The sequence below is a fragment of the Thamnophis elegans genome, chromosome 7, assembly GCF_009769535.1.
Source record: "Thamnophis elegans isolate rThaEle1 chromosome 7, rThaEle1.pri, whole genome shotgun sequence".
NCBI lineage: Eukaryota > Metazoa > Chordata > Lepidosauria > Squamata > Colubridae > Thamnophis > Thamnophis elegans.
Genome location: NC_045547.1, coordinates 27,980,297 through 27,996,485, shown reverse-complemented (window position 1 = coordinate 27,996,485; position 16,189 = coordinate 27,980,297). Strand labels below are relative to the sequence as shown.

The 16,189-nt window shown below is 36.7% G+C and overlaps 1 protein-coding gene across 1 annotated transcript in view; it reads right to left on the bottom strand.

Moving 5' to 3' along the window:
• Positions 1 to 12,404, bottom strand: part of TOM1 (target of myb1 membrane trafficking protein) — a 33,039-nt gene extending 20,635 nt beyond the window's left edge. Inside the window, exons 1-4 of the mRNA XM_032221284.1 lie at positions 11,501 to 12,404; positions 3,921 to 4,005; positions 3,197 to 3,275; positions 9 to 158 (exon numbers count right to left, since the gene is read on the bottom strand). Coding sequence (XP_032077175.1) covers positions 9 to 158; positions 3,197 to 3,275; positions 3,921 to 4,005; positions 11,501 to 11,552 — 366 coding nt within the window. The 5' untranslated portion in view covers positions 11,553 to 12,404. The remainder of the gene's footprint in view (positions 1 to 8; positions 159 to 3,196; positions 3,276 to 3,920; positions 4,006 to 11,500) is intronic.
• Between the last annotated feature and the right edge of the window lie 3,785 nt (positions 12,405 to 16,189).

Below are 16,189 nucleotides of genomic sequence, written 5' to 3'. Positions count from 1 at the left end.
GCACTTACTTGGATGAGGGTCAGCACCTTATCATGTACAATGGCTGGAGGATTGTTTTTGGGAAGGATGGTTCGTACTAATACACCTTCTACAAAATCCTGGCTAGCAACCAGTATGTGAAAGCGATGGCCACAGTTTTTGACACATGTCTCAAGGACCTGCAAAGTCAAATAAGATGCATTAGAAATTACTTGCTTTTTCATTTCCTGATCACATTACAGTTGGTGTTTTAGAAATACTTATGCAACACCAATCCCAAATGATTCAGTTCGTTGGTTGCAAAAACTGCCCTTGGTGTTCACAGGCAAGTAGAAAGGTATGGTCGTTTCACATTTGGCCAATAAAATTATTCTTTTATTGCCAAATGTATTTGCATTGCCTTTCAATTAATTCAGACAATCTTCACAATATTTTTTTTTTAAAAACCCATGCTTATGAAAATTTAGTATTCTAGGTTAGAGATCACTCCTCTTTTCCAGGTATATCCTTGAGGTAAGGCACTTACCACAACAGCTTTCTCCCTTGCTAACACCCTCCTAATGGAACAGAACTTCCTGCCACTCAGTTTGTCAATAAAACTTAATTGGAAAGCTATCTCCACTGACAGATGGTAAAAAGCAAAGGTGAGAGAGAAAGTGAAGGCATAACTTTATGTATAGTGGAAGTAAAAATACCAAGTTTTTTTAATAAATATTTTTTTTTATTTTTCCATGCATCCCTTCCACAGTCATCACCTACAATTCATATCAAATCATATATTTTAAATCAACTATATTTATATATATTACTATCATCATACCTCAACCTTCATTTGACTACAATTGTTTTTACGTCCTTTTATATAAAATATTTCAGAAATAAAGCAAAACCACATAATGGCATTCCATTAGCTCTTCCCAATATCCTCCAGTAACATTACATCTTTATAACATGTTCTAAATAAAAATTGGTTATATTTAATAACAGAGTTTCTAAACCTCCTTTTGTAGTCACCATTTGCAATTTATATCAAATTTCCTCTTATCAAACCAATACATATATATGCATTATTATCATTATCAATCATTTAACATACATAATGCTCTAAATTTAACTAAATTTGACTTAATTTTTTATTATAAGCTTTCATTACATCAACGTGTGTCTTTCCAGTAATAGTGCAGTCTTATGTCTCTTGCCATTTGTGGCATTAATATTCTGGTTATTTCCTTAGTAAGTTTTGTATGGACTTCTCTTCGCAACTTATTGCTTATTGCATATCTTGTATAAGCTCGAAACCCTCCATCTGCTTCTTCGATCAGCTTATCTTTGGTTATCACTAGTGCTTCTGACAAAATTTCTCTCCTTGGTTCCATCAATTCTTTTCTCTTTTCTTCTTCTATACTTTGAAATCTGGGGTACAGTTTCAGTCCATCTATCTCCCCCTTTCCATATTCCATTCTTTCCATTTCCAACCACGCTCAGTTCACTGTCAGTATCAACAATTTTCTTGTCTCTTTGTTTATTTTTTCCTTCAGTTTTTAGAACTCTTGACTTCCATTTTCTTCATTTGATGAGCATCCTCAATTTTTCCATCAAATTTTACTGTTCTACGATCTATGTTCTCCAATCTCTTCTCAATTTTCTCTGTTACTTCTAATAATTTTTGAATTTCAAACATAATCTTTTGCAATGTTAAGGTTTCTTTTTCACGTTGCGTCATTCTTCCAACTTGTAAACACTGCCACTCTGGCATTCAAAACTTTTTTTTATTAAATTTAAAGCAAGTTCATTTATAATCTTTCAAGACAAGGCTTTGTTTTCACTCCACTCCAGCTGCCAATAAAGCTCCCGAAGAGCACCTGTATAAACAACCCATGCTCTTCTCACTATCACTCTCTGTAAACAAGCTGAGGAACCTTGAAATGCAAAGTCAAATGATCAAAGAGAAAGAAGAAAAGACAATATTTCCAAGTCTTCCAAACCTCCAGCCTCCAAGTGGCAGTGTTACTTCCTTTCCCTCTGTTATTAAAGCCCTCTTTGTATTGTTTTTATATCTTCTTTATATTCCAGGCTTAAAGAAAACAAAATTCTTAAATGGAGCCAAAAAAAAAAAAAACCCCATACAATCCAGCATTATAAAAATAAGGAAAAAGATTTTAATCCATAGGTATAAAAAAAGAATATAAAAAGTAGAAGAAAAACTAATCCGTTCAATTTAGAGAATAGGAAACATTTGCAAAAGTTCCATTCGTAAAAGAAAATTTTAAAAAAAGTATAACACACTGTCTAATGTAGCTTAATTTTGCCACTTGTTCTCTTCTGTTTTCAAATTAATTTAGCTTTAATTTTTTTGGGGGTAGTCTCTTTTATAATAATATTTCCTCACCAGATGGACACACTTTCTCTTTCCGTTTTCCTCCCATTCTGGAGCTGTCCCAACTTCAGCAGCTTCAATGGCTGCGCTTCTGTTTCCAGCAAAAAGAGATTCTCCTGGATCAATCAGGGACTTTGCAGTGTCCCTGAGATCAGCAGAACGTACTCTTTCCTGTCACCGTCTCTTCGGGACGGTTTAGGTCCAAAAGGACCGTCCAGCGGCAAAAGTATCAACTGCGATCTTGGCGCTCCAAGATTGCATGTCGTGTCGTTGCAATGTCAGCGCCTCCTTCCCAAAATACCAAGTTTTTGAAGTGTAAAAAAATCAGACCAAGATAGAACATAGAATACAGCTGGAAGGTCTTTTAGTTAATCCTTGCTCAAGCAAGAGACCTATACCATTTCAGATAGTGATGGAGTATCCAAAACTTCTGAAGGTAAGCTGTTCCATTGACTGATTATTCTCACTGTTAGGAATTTTCTCCTTAGTTCTAGGTTGCTCCTCTCCTTGGTTAGTTTCCATCCATTGTCTTGTCATTTGGTGTTTTGGAAAATAGTTTAACCTCTTCGTGTTTGTAGGAACCCCTCAAATATTGGAAAATCACTTCAGAATTTCCCCCCCTTTTAATTATTCTGGTTTCTTATTGCTATTTTCTCACTTTAAAAAGTCAGTTTGTTTTTCAATTGAATTGTATAGCTTATATGTTATATTAAAGTTGGGAAAAATTCTGAAATGATTTATCTTGATCTGATTTCTTTTACATTTCAAAAACTTGGCATTTTAACAGGGTGTGTAGGTTTTTTATATTCATTGAAACTAAGAAAACTGCACCATACTCACTGTCAAAGCCAGCATCACTTCATGGAAATTCTTATTTCCCACAATCCTTTTCTTTATGGCTCGAAAAGCATCTTTGGGCCTAACAATAGCAAAGGTCAGATAATAAAATACTAACATTACTTAAAAATAAAATAAAAGTACTAACATTGAAAAACGAACAAAATATATGCTTGCAATTTGCCAGACAATAAGAATCAGGTTTGTTCATCTTCAATTAGACCCTGGAATCTTCCAACCAAAGCACAAAAAGAGCAGCCTCTTCTTCACAATACATTAAACGACTCTCCTCCCTCCACAAGACACATATTTAAGACTAAACTTAACGAAGATATCTGAAAATGAGGCACTAAAAAGCAAAAGCAGATAATTTGAATTATTAAAAAAAAATTAACAATTAACATTAACAGATCTAAAGAAAAATACATTAACGAGATAGTTAAGAATATTTTTATTTTTTCAGATTTCAGGAAGATTGATTTTACCCTTGTGCAAAGAATTACAACTTAGTAATGGAATTTTGGGCACTGATAACAAAAACAGTGTTTGAGCATCACAAGACTCAGCGTTGAGCTATTATGTTTTATATCAATGCTCCCTGTTACACATATCACTTTTCCTGAGCTGGGTGTGTCTTTAAGGATCTCAGAAAATGTGCAGCCTAATGCAAAATCATCAGTGAACCTATCCAGAAAATGACTATTGACTTCAGCACTTGTTTCCTTACCCTTCTTCTGTCTCATTAATGATGTCACATATTTCCATGTTACGAGCCCAATCTTCATTCTGTAAGGAGCCATCAGTAGCTTTCTCTGCGGAAATGGAAAAAATAGCAATCTCTAGTACTCAATTTTCTAGGCTTATAGTAGCCATTGCTGACTCTGAGGTTTATATATCAAATACACATAAACTTGTTTGGAAAAAAAAATAGTATAACAAGTTCATTACAACTGGTAAGAATATTAACAGTGCACCAGGGAATAAATACAATTCAATTAAATGAATGCATTCTCAAAACAAATCTACTCCTGAGGTCTGCTGATAGAGCCAGATTTTGATAGGTTTCCTGAATCTTAGCAGTCAGAGTTTAAGAAAAATGTTTCAGAGAAGGGGAGGAGCAGTTGAGAAAGTACACTTTCTCAGTCCTTTCTGATGGTATTCCCTGAGAGAGAGAAACCACATGGACCCTACTTTTTCTGATGGCATTGTATGGACAAATACAAGTGGGAGACAGTCCTCATGACATTTATCTGTTATACAGAATCATACAGAGCTTTAAGGGTGACAACCATCATCTCAAATTGCACTCAAAAGTCAACTGGTCACCAGTGCAATTTTCAATGTACAGATACACCCATAACTATTTAAACTGCTCCATTCTGGACCAATTCCAACATTCTAATGGTCTTCAACAACAGCACCATGCACATGCAACAGAGCAAATGAACCAAAGTTTGAATGGCTATAAGACCTTCTGTTCCAGGAGAGTTTGCAGTTGGTGCATTAATTGGAGCTGCCCACCTAGACCAGAATGGGCCAACACACCCCAGCCAATTCAAAAATTCAATTTAATTATTTAAAATAATTAAAAATTATTTTAATTTTTGTCATTCACATTACATTTTGTTCCCCCTTTTGCATTTTTTTCTTTAATGATTCTATTCTACCATTTCTTTGATATTAGTGTAACTCTTGTCCTGCAGGAGTTGGCTGTGGCGAGTTTTCCTAGATGTCATAGACACAGCTTCACTTGCTCCTCAAATTGGAGCTTTGAGTCATAAAGGAGCTGTTCAGAATAATCATGATCTTGTCCAAAATTAAAGATGGAATATCTCTTGGAAAAAAATCTCTAAATATAGGGCCCATTTTCCTTAGGACGTACACCAGGGACAAAGCCAGTCAGTTACGGTGCCTAGTAATCACTTTGTTTACTCCCATCATACAGACACTATGTATTTTGCTACTAGTCTTTAGTCAAGTGGTATCTCTTTAAAAATGCTTTTTAATTATAACAAAAGAAAAATCCCAAATACTATAATAAAGTGATACTACAAAAATCAAAACAAAATAAGAAAATGAACAGAAAAGGTTTATGTATTAGAACAATTATATAAACAACAGAACATAAACACTTAAACAATAATTAAACCTTGACCACACACTAATAAGGCAACTGTGATCCTCCACCCCAGTCATTAGTCATGTGGCCTGATGCTGAAAGCCCTTTGATAGGTTTCTCCTTGTTCGCTTATCCAGCTTTTGGTTATAATAGTCTATTCAATAGCTGCCACCTCCAGAGATGTGCAGGCTCAGGAAAAAAATTGATTTCAGAGGTGTTGTAGAGGCAGTAAGGTAAGGGTGTCAAACTCAAGGCCCTCAGGCCAGATCCGGCCCTCAGGGTGCTTAGATCTGACCTGCGGGACAGCTCTGGAAACAGTTTCGGATTGGCCTCCAGTGCCAGTGAAAACGGAGCATGTGGCCCTCTTGAGCTCCGTTTTTGCTGGCAGAGGTTTTCAGGAATCTGTCCCAGCCGAAAATGGAGCTTGGGAGCCTGTTTTTGCTGGCAGAGTGCCCGGGCCAGCACAGGCACCCGCGGCACAAGTCACATCAAGCTGGCCACGCCCATCCTGGCCCGTCCACCCCAGAACCCCAAGCTCAAACACAACCCTGATATGGCCCTCAATGAAATAGAGTTTGACACCCCTGCCGTAAGGAGTTGACAACATGTAGCTGCACTCTGCCACTACTTCTGTAGTACGTCCTGAACTCAATATTTCCTGAGCCTGAATGACTAGATTCACACTGTAGAAAAAGACATGGTGCCTACTGAATCTAAATCATCTTTGCCTATTTTAATAAAATACTGCACAATTCTAATCTATGAATGATTCTTCAGAGAAATAATGTACAAAATAGTGTCTTGTACTGTAGGCAGTTCTTGTTCTCTCCACAATGTTGCTAATGCCAGGATGATGACCAACAAAGCTATTAGTGCTGTTTAACCCTGCAATCAGTGCCGTCTCAATTGCTTTTGGCAAACAGATAAATTTAAGTTCAGGGGAGAGTACTGTCGGTATTAAAAAAACAAAAACACTACCACCATCACCATCAAAAAGTGGATGTCTAGACTTAAACCAGTACTAGCTGGTAATTATAAGTAATTAGCTAATGGAAGAGGGTTAAAGTTATCCACAGTAATACAAGAAAGCAACAAACAGGACAAATGAAAGACAAAGAAATTTCACTCAGAAGAGCAGATTAAAAATGCCACCTATTTTTCCTGGGTGAATTTCTGTAATAAGGTGATAATAACAATCTAGCACCAGTTATTTAACAAACTGAAACAATTAGAAGGTGCCAGAGCTTCTTGGGATTTCCAAGGTATGGTTCAGTTTTTAAAACAATGAATACTCTTAACTGAAAGTTGTGAAACCAATGTTTAAAATATAATATCTATATAAGAGTGATACAGTGAAGATCTTTCTCCTGTCTGCTTCTGGGCAAATTACTAACATTCTGGTCCCAGGCCTTTTGAAGTCTAGAGGCCCTGAAGTCTACTTTTTAACTGATTGGCTAAGGTAATAAAACAATACTTGTAAGAAGCCACTGGTAGAAATTATTAAATTATTAGGGTGTTGAAACTGAGTGTCACAAATATGCTGTTACCAAGCAGCTCTGTCCCTCCATCATCACTCAGAAGGTTTAATTTATCAGATTTAGGTACCACTTGATTTCACAATACACATAATAGTGGGGTTAGTACCTGGATACATAGTGCTGTATAAAAATTATAAATTGAAACTGAATTTCAACACTCTGAAAATTCATGGTTAAGGAAATGAGTAGGTCTCTGATTCTAGATCATCTTTTCTCACTGGGATTCTTCCATGAAACCCCAGGGTTCTGGGACAGGTTGTTTGAAAAAACAAAAAGGTTTGTTTTTTTTAACTTCATGTTTTAAACAATACTAATTTTAGGTATACTTTTCACGTAGGCGTTCCCTGACATCTGCAAATCCTGAAGGATAAATAAGCTGAGGAAGACTGTTCTAGATGTGCTTTCTTTGAAAAAATAAGAATACAACATACTTGTGCTTCTGTTGCTCGCTGTCAGCAGTATAAGGTAGTCCAGACTAAGAAACAGATAACATGTGTATCTAAAGCTATTTTTTTAATTAAGACTGGTATCTTAAGATGGGTATTGAGACAGAATATTACAAATCTGAATGTGCTTCTCCATTTTTTCTATTAATGTGAATTAGGGAGACATCTGTGTGAGAAATTCTCTTAACACTTCCACATCATCAGGGCTTAAGTAATGTTTCTGGACTGGAATGGCCTGTCTCTAATGGTCTCTTCATTGCTAAACTCCAATCTAGATTACAGCATAGTGTTGTGAATCTGCCCTTGAAACAAAACAAGTAAATTGCAGTTAGTGCAAGAAGAGACAATAAAGCTATTATTAAACAATTTTCAGAGATTACATAACTCTCTATTGTTACCGATTAGATTATATGGCTTTAACAATGATGTTCAAGATCCTTGTTTAAAATATTTGAGCCATGATGTCATTATGCAACTATTTTATTTATTTATAGGTGAGCTGTAAATTTTTCAAACAATGTATGTATGTATGTATGTATGTATGTATGTATGTATGTATGTATGTCCTTGCCAAGCCAATATATCTTATTCTGTGTTCTTACATGCTTTATTGGAACAATAATTTATTGGCCAATTTTTATAAGACTTCTGTAAGTATAATACTGAAAATTGGTAATCACTGTATATTAAATTGTGAACCATTTTTCAGTCTTATGCTTATCAATAATACAAAAAACTGGAAATAAATTAATATGATAGGAAAAATTGAGCTATTAGATACAAAAATCTAGGCTGAACATCTTAAAAGATATTCCAGAAGATATTTATTTACAGGAAATGCAAAATGGGACAGAAATAATTAATCAAACAAAAATGGAAATACGATATCCACCTACATAATCTCTGGGAATAAACTAACACAAAATCTACTAGGTGAATTTAAATGATAGTGGCTATAAAATAATTGAGTAAAGCCTAATATATTTTTAGTTTATAAATAAAAATTAAAGTTTCCTACAAGTCAGGCTCAACTTAGAGTGACTATGAGACACACTTATAACCCCCCTTGATTTTTCTGTCTGGCTTATAGTTCTGGAATTTCCTGCTGATCTCCTATCAAATTACTAATTGGATCTGACCACAACTATAGTCAACTAGGAATTGCCATCTGCTGAAAGTTCTTTTTAATATACAGTTTTGATGAAAAATATATAAAAAAAACAGATAACATACTTCATTTCCAGGATATATCTCATCTTTAAAAATTGTCATTTCCACTGTTAACACATTAGTGTCCTTTCTGAAGAGAGAACTGCCACTTCTAGAAACAACCTCTTCCATACAAGTCATTGCCACCAAAATGGGGTTTTCTCAATTATCCCTAAAGACATGAGGGCCAATAGTTGCTGAGTTTGTATTTGGATATATTTTGAAAACAGCAATTTATAGAATAATAGGGTTGGAGGAATACAATGGAGTCCAATTCCATGCCCAAAGCAGGACTCCTCATACCATCTTGGATAAATGGTTCTACAATATTTTCTTGAAAACTTCTACCCCTATGTGGGTCCATGGAGCTCCCGTAACTCAGGAACCAAGCTTGTTTGCTCTCCAAAACTGAGAAATACAGAACATGAGATAGCAAGGCAGATTGCCCATGGCAAACTGATATCTTAGCAACTTCTTCCGTTTCCTTATGACTGTGCATTATGCTGCAAATGAAAACCACTGGTCTGATTCTATCTCATTCTATGGTTCTCATGTATGACTGTGTTGAACATTCTGTTGAATACTTCTTTTGATTGAGACCTCATAAAAGAGCCTCATCCTACCAAATAAACACTTTTCCCCTCTCATATATCAATGAAATCGATTTTGAGTTATAATATTTCATAGGTTTTTGCATTTGAAGTGGGGAAAAAACAAGGACAACTGAATTTTACTCCTTTTATGAAGCTTTTCTAAGACACAAGGCCCTCAATAGTGATGTGAATTATGTAGATGCTAAATTCAGCTTCAGAAGCTGTAATTAGAAGCATCAACTCAGAAGTCTAACCCAGGCCACACAATTTTTATATGGAATGAACAAAGCAGTTTAAATCTCACCTGACAACAGCAATTCTAGCTGGAAGACAGCAAAACTAATTGTGCCAGCAAATTCAATATTCAAACTAGCAATATGTGTGAGTATTGTCTGAGTTCTTACAGGCAAACTCAGTAAGATATATGTTACCCTGCTGCCAGGGTGTGGAGATTCGGCACATCATTAACGTGTTAAGAATTATCGGTTTTGAAGGTTTCAGATTCCAAGGACTCCGATATCATCAAAAACTATTATCTATTTTTTATCCACTAAAGACAGAAGGGGATTTATCAGTTAATGCTATTAACATTTATTACAGTCTAAGCACACTTCAAAATATGGAGTTTAAATTATATTTCCAACATACAATTATATTGGGTGAAAACCGAGTTGAATAAAATGAAGCAAAGCATGGAAAACAGTGGAACAGATTTATATCTTATTTGGTTTCAGTCGATTTTAATGTCACTAATCCACTCTAAGTCTAGATTTTACCCAGCATTATTAACAGCATATACGTGCATGTGAATTTAGGCAAAGAGCTTATTTGGAGAGTTTAGATTTCAATCAGAAATATTAGTTAAGTCACATGGGTTTTTTGTGAATGAAACAGATCCTGATGCCAGAGGGAAATATATATATATACCTGTAGAATAGTGAGATTTCTCTTCTGTGATATGCTTTTTACTTACAAAACTATATGCTTGCATGGTTACATAATACATATAATACACATCCACCAACCCTGGCAATGTCTCCTCTTTTCAAACAATCTGACATAAGAACCCCGAGATCAAGAAGTGAATCTTGTCATGCCTTAATTTTTAAAGAGTACCTACAGCATTTTCCCTCCAGATGAAGGAGGGGTTTAGGAAACAATGTCACTATTTTCTCACTCAATAGACATTCTTGACCATTGTATAGCATTCACTGCTGAAACCTGTCCTAAAATCCTTAAACTTAATTTAGAAGATGTTCATAAAAATAAGGGGGAAAAAATAAGGAAAAAACACCATTAAGTGTTCGGAGTTAAACATTAACAAAGATTAAACCCAGCTACCCAGGCCTAGCTAAGGACAAAGGATGCACAATAGTTTCATAAATGTTAACTTTGTGAACTCTTAAGTCAGTAACAGAAAATATGTAAATATGCAAACATTTGAGAACTACAGTTCCCAGGAGCCCCAAGCTTATATGATGAAAGATGAGCAAGGATTCAAGATGTGATTCAGCAACAGCAGCAAGGCCACAGGTTCCTTATTAGTGACTTAAATGCTATGTCTGCTAAGTACAGGGCAACCTTGGCAACTTTAAGACTTGTGGACTTCAACTCCCAGCTTGCTGGCTGAGGAATTCTGGGAGTTGAAGTCCACAAGTCTTAAAGTGGCCAAGGTTGGAGACCCCCCTGTGCTAAGAGATAGATTTTCCCTCTCCTTAGGACAGGACTTTAATTTGTTTAGTACTCCGAACAGCCAGTTAGTGTCCCCCACTCAATGCCATCCCCATGGGACAGACTAAAAAAATTCCATGCACCCAGGAGAGATGGAAGTTGTAGTCTACTTCATATGGACGGTCTCTGGTCACTGGGAAGAAAGCATTTAGACCTCCGCCTATTCAGTGTTTGCCAAATCGTGCTTTGCGACAATGAGCTATTTCCTCAAACTCGAAAGCAACTGAAGGACAGGCTTCCAAGATCTTTTCAAAATTATCTCAACCGTTCGCAGGCAGCCCACTCTAAGAGAGCGACCAGCCTTCCAGGGGGCGTGACGTTCGCAGCAGAGGCGCGTCCCCTTTAAATAAGCAAACTTTATCCCTTCTTCGAGACCCCCCTCCATACTCTTACCGCGACAGGATTGGCTTACAAGGCCTACCCCCAAGAACCCGCCTCCTCGATCGTACCTCATTGATCATCACGAACTGTCCGTCAGAAGCATATCCTATCCCCATCGGCCAGAAAAAAATAATACTAAAGCCCGCCTCCGTGGTTTATAACCGCCCCTCCCGCGGTTAGACACTGAACTTGAGGTAAAATCCAGAGTTTAAAGCTACAGTCACCCGAGCGATCGAAGTCGGGAAACACGCGGGGGGGGGGGTTGTTAGAGGAATAAGGAGGCCACTTACCAATGCGCTGTCCGACCTGAGAGCTAAAAGGGTTGCCGAGAAGAAACTCCATCACTGCCTAGAGTAGACGACCGCCACGGCTTAGCAGAGATCAGCTGACAGGGCCACGGGTGGGTCACGTGGCCGCTCTGAGCTGCAAGGGGCGTGCTTGGTTTTTCGCTCTTGCGACACACCCCGTAACGTAAGCGCCTCCTTTGCGAGCGGAGTTTAAGGCGGAAATCTGATGGAGGAAGCGGGTTGGCGGGATGTGGGCACAGCCCGCTCTTAAACATCTTCGCCGGCAATAAGGTTTTCTAATTCCGGGGGAGGCATTTCCGTGCAAGCACGCTTGGGAGTTGTAGTCTTTTCCCCATGGGTAGTCTTTTCCTTGCTGTAGGGAAAGGTTTGTTACCTTGTGACAGCGAGCGGCGACGATTGGGTGATGCCATAATTATAGGTCGCAAATGGGACCCAAGCCGCTCGCAGTCATCGCAGTATTGGTGGCTTCCGCGGAGGGCCTGCTCGGGAGAAAGCAGCTTGAACGGACTCCATTTCGCTCTGCCGCAATCAAAGCCGTATGAAACCTATCAGTAAAAAGGCGCTTTGCTGCCACTAGGGCCGAGCTGAGGTATCTTCCGTTCCTCGATGTCTTTCGGTACTTTTTCAATAGCAACGTTTAGATCATTATAGATGTCAAAGTGGTCGGACTGTTTTCCCCATCCAAACCCATATGTTCAGGGAGTTATTTGTAGCTTTCTACATACAATTAAATACTTGTATCAACTCAGTGCAGGAAAGAAACAACTGTTGAGTTGACTCAGTAAAGCATTGAGAAAATTTTTGGATTCTCATCCTGATTCAAGTGAATTTAAGATTATAAATTTTAAAAGTACATTTGCAACCTCCAACTATATGCAAAGCTATTACTCATATTCTAAATCTACTGGAATACTGGAGTAACATGTTTGTATTTATATCAGAAAAGTTATATGTACAGTATACATATGCAAAATGCACTCAACTGAAAAATAATTTTAAATTTGCAATATTGGATTATTGATGATTTCAAGGTATTTTGCATCTAGAGCATAGTGCTAATATTTCAGTATTATCTAGATGTCATTTAATGTGGAATAAAAATAATGCCTCAAAAACAAAGTATCTTTCTTGCTAATTTTAATAACAACAATTTGCTTGATATGCTGATGCATATGGGGACAAATGTATTCATTTTAAAACAATCAAGCTTGTGTCAAAAACAATGTAAGAATATATCTACATGTTGATCTGTTACAGGCTCAAGTTCTCATATGTTTCTGGCCATAGTTGTTAAGCAAATTACTCAAGTTGTTAAGTTAGTAATATGGTTGTGTTGTGGCCCAGCAGGAGCCATTGGCCACCAGGTGGCGGCACAGCATTGGATCAGAGGGAGTGTTCGGGGAAACACTTGGGAGTTGTTGCAGGATGCACCCTGTCGAAGGGTTACTTGAGGAAAGGAACAACTGAGTACTTACAGGAGATGATTGTGAGCAGCTGTTGCTCATTGGAATCCTCTCCTGAGTATAAAGAGACTGCTGGTGCCACCCCCTGGTTGCAGAAGTCAACTTTCCGTTCCTGTTCTAATGATTGTTCTTGTTCGCGTTCACAAACCGAGAGAAGCCAACTTGGATAAGTGGGTTGAGATAAGAGAAGCCGGGTTTGCATTGGGGTGTGAGTTATAGGACTTTCTGCCAGAGCTATTATCTTTGTTTATTTGGGCTTGCAGCCAACAAGAGCTTGGACTGATTAAAAGAAACCTTTTTAGTTATGTGGCTTTTGGCTTTCATTCCTGACGGAGAAGGGGGGTCAGAACAGGTTGTTAAGTGAATCTGGCTTCCCCATTGATTTTGCTTAGCAAAAGGTTGCAAAAGATAACCACATGATCTTGGGACACGGCAATAAGTATGAACCAGCTGCCAACCATCTGAATTTTGTTCACATGATCACAGGAATGCTTCAAAGGTCGTAAGTGAGAAACGATCAAATAATTTTTTCAGTGCCGTTTAACTTTGAACAGTCACTAAATGAACTGTTGTAAGTTGAGGATTACATGTACTATGCTTTTCCACTTCATGACCCACTTCATGACCCAGATTGTTATAAATGCCACAAACCTCACATGAAAATTATGACAAACTCATTTACAACTAAAAAGTTTATAACAATAGTTTCTGGTAGATACACTGAATTTCGAACTAATAACCTTGAGGCAAAATAAAAAAGGTATAGAATACAGAGTCCTACAGGACATATATATGTGATTATCATACAAGGATAGTGTCATATGGATGGCAGAGGGATAGAAAATTTTCTGATACTGAAAAACATGTACATGAATTAATAGGAGGAAATAGAAATGAATCAAAATGAAATTTCCAGGTATAAAAACATTTATGTACAATAGCAAGGACGTTAAATGCAGGAACTAACAGATATATAAAAAACAAAAGCATAAGTTTAAAACTTTTCACTATCAAATATGACAAGTTACATATTATACAAATGTGTACAGATATTAAATAAAGGTACATCAAGTACATTTGTATGTTTAAAAACATCAAGTCTACCACATTGCAAATGGTAATTGTGAAGCAGATCTTCTATTTAATCCTGGATGCTGAAAACTTAAGCTACATATAATGTTTGTTTATGAATCAAAACCTTTAATTGATAGATTATTTCAGCCACTGGAAGAAGGCAATTATTTCTGACTCCCCTGTGCTTATCTTCTGTGTTCTGATTTTTTCTAGCTTTTATGATATATCTGTGGGTGGGATAACACAGGAGAGAGGGACATAAATACAAATTGCCTTTCTTCATTTGTAGGAGAGCCATGTTAGTCTAGGCTGGCAAAAAAACAACAACAGGTGTTTGATAGCGCCAACTAACAAATTGTATTAAATGGAATAAGCTTTTGAAAGATGTAGCTCATTTGGTCAGACTGATTATGCCTTTTAATTACATTTCTTAGTTGGAAAAGGGGCTCAATTTAAAGACTTTCCACTCAATGCTGAAAACTCAAAGAACTTTCCAAAAGCAGTGATATAGTGTAAATGCAATTAAATGATTCTGCTAAATGTCCAGTTCTAAAGATTGAGATTCTTTATAGTTCATATGTTGCTTATGTATCTGCACAACTTTGAGTCAGTGATTCACAGCAAGTTTTTTAGAACTAGCTTGCCATTGCCTGTTTCCTAGGGCTGAGAGAAAAATGACTGGCCTAAAGTCACCAGCTGGCTTCCATGTTTTACTGGTTTCTAGGCTGATGCCTTAATCACTTAATCACTATCGCAATTGGTTCTTATATTGCTGGTAGCACTGGTCAAATAATATCAAATCTGAATAGGTTTTTAAAATCTCAAATCATTAGTTCTTAGCACATAGTACTTTAATCATCAGGTTTAAATAGGGGATAGGAATGGGGACAAACGCTTCATTATTTAGAGGAAGTTTAAAATGAAATGATGGAAAACCAGTCAATTGAATAGTTTACCAGTTAGAAAAATATCCACTCTAAGAGCCTAGGTAAGTGATGTATATTTTGGATTCAAAATGATTTCATTTCCTGTTGTTTTAAGATTTTTAAATCCTATGTGATAAGGTTATATGACATAGAATGTTAACATTAGTTTTATCCGTTTTTTAAATCACACTATAAGGACACATCGATTCACAATCACAGTTGGAACCAGAACGTCTATCACTAAGCAATATGGTGGTTACATGAGTCATCATGTGACCACATCTAATTTTATTATCTTTTTGTTGTGATCATTAAGCGATTCTGGCTTCCCCCATTGACTTTGCTTGTCAGAAGCCAGCTGGACATGTCACAAATGGCGATACATTATCCTGGAATGCTGCAATCCTCATAAATATATGAAGGTCAAAAAACATCCAATTGTGACAACTCTGTAATGGTCTTAAGAGTGAGGACTGGACATATGGCTTTTCACTTTTCACCTGGTAACTTTGAACATTTTCTAAATGAATGGTTGTAAGTCGTGGACTAACTATATTGCTATTTTCATATGGATACTTTTTTAAAAATTCAAAATGTCCTTTTAAAGAATACTTGTTATAACTTGAAGTTCAATTATGACAAGTGTGTTAGATTATAAAACCATTACAGGTTAGTCCTTGACTTACAACCATTTGTTTAATGACATTTGAAATTATAACCGCACTGAAAAAAGTGGCTTATGACCATTTTTCATGCTTATTGTCATTGTAGTAACCCTGTAGTCATGTGATCAAAATTTGAATGCTTGACAACTGGCTCATATTTATGATCGTTGCAGGATCTCAAATCATGTGATCACCTTTTGTGACCTTCTGACAAGCAAAGTCAATGGGGAAGCCAGATTCACTTAACAACTGCAATACTAACTTAAGAGTTACAGTGATTCACATAACTATGGTAGGAAAAGTCATAAAATGGGGCAAAAGTAACAACTCTCTCATTTAGCAACATAAATTTTGGTCTCAATTGTGGCCATAGATTGAGGACTACCTGTATATGTTTTCTGAACAATAGTAGTAGAAGGATTTTTTTGTGTTCTAATTAAAACTATATACAAAAATATGTACCCAAAAATATAAATTCCTATATTAAAAATGCCATACTTAATCCTATGGAAGTGCTTTCCCAGAGAAGAACAGATTCAGAGC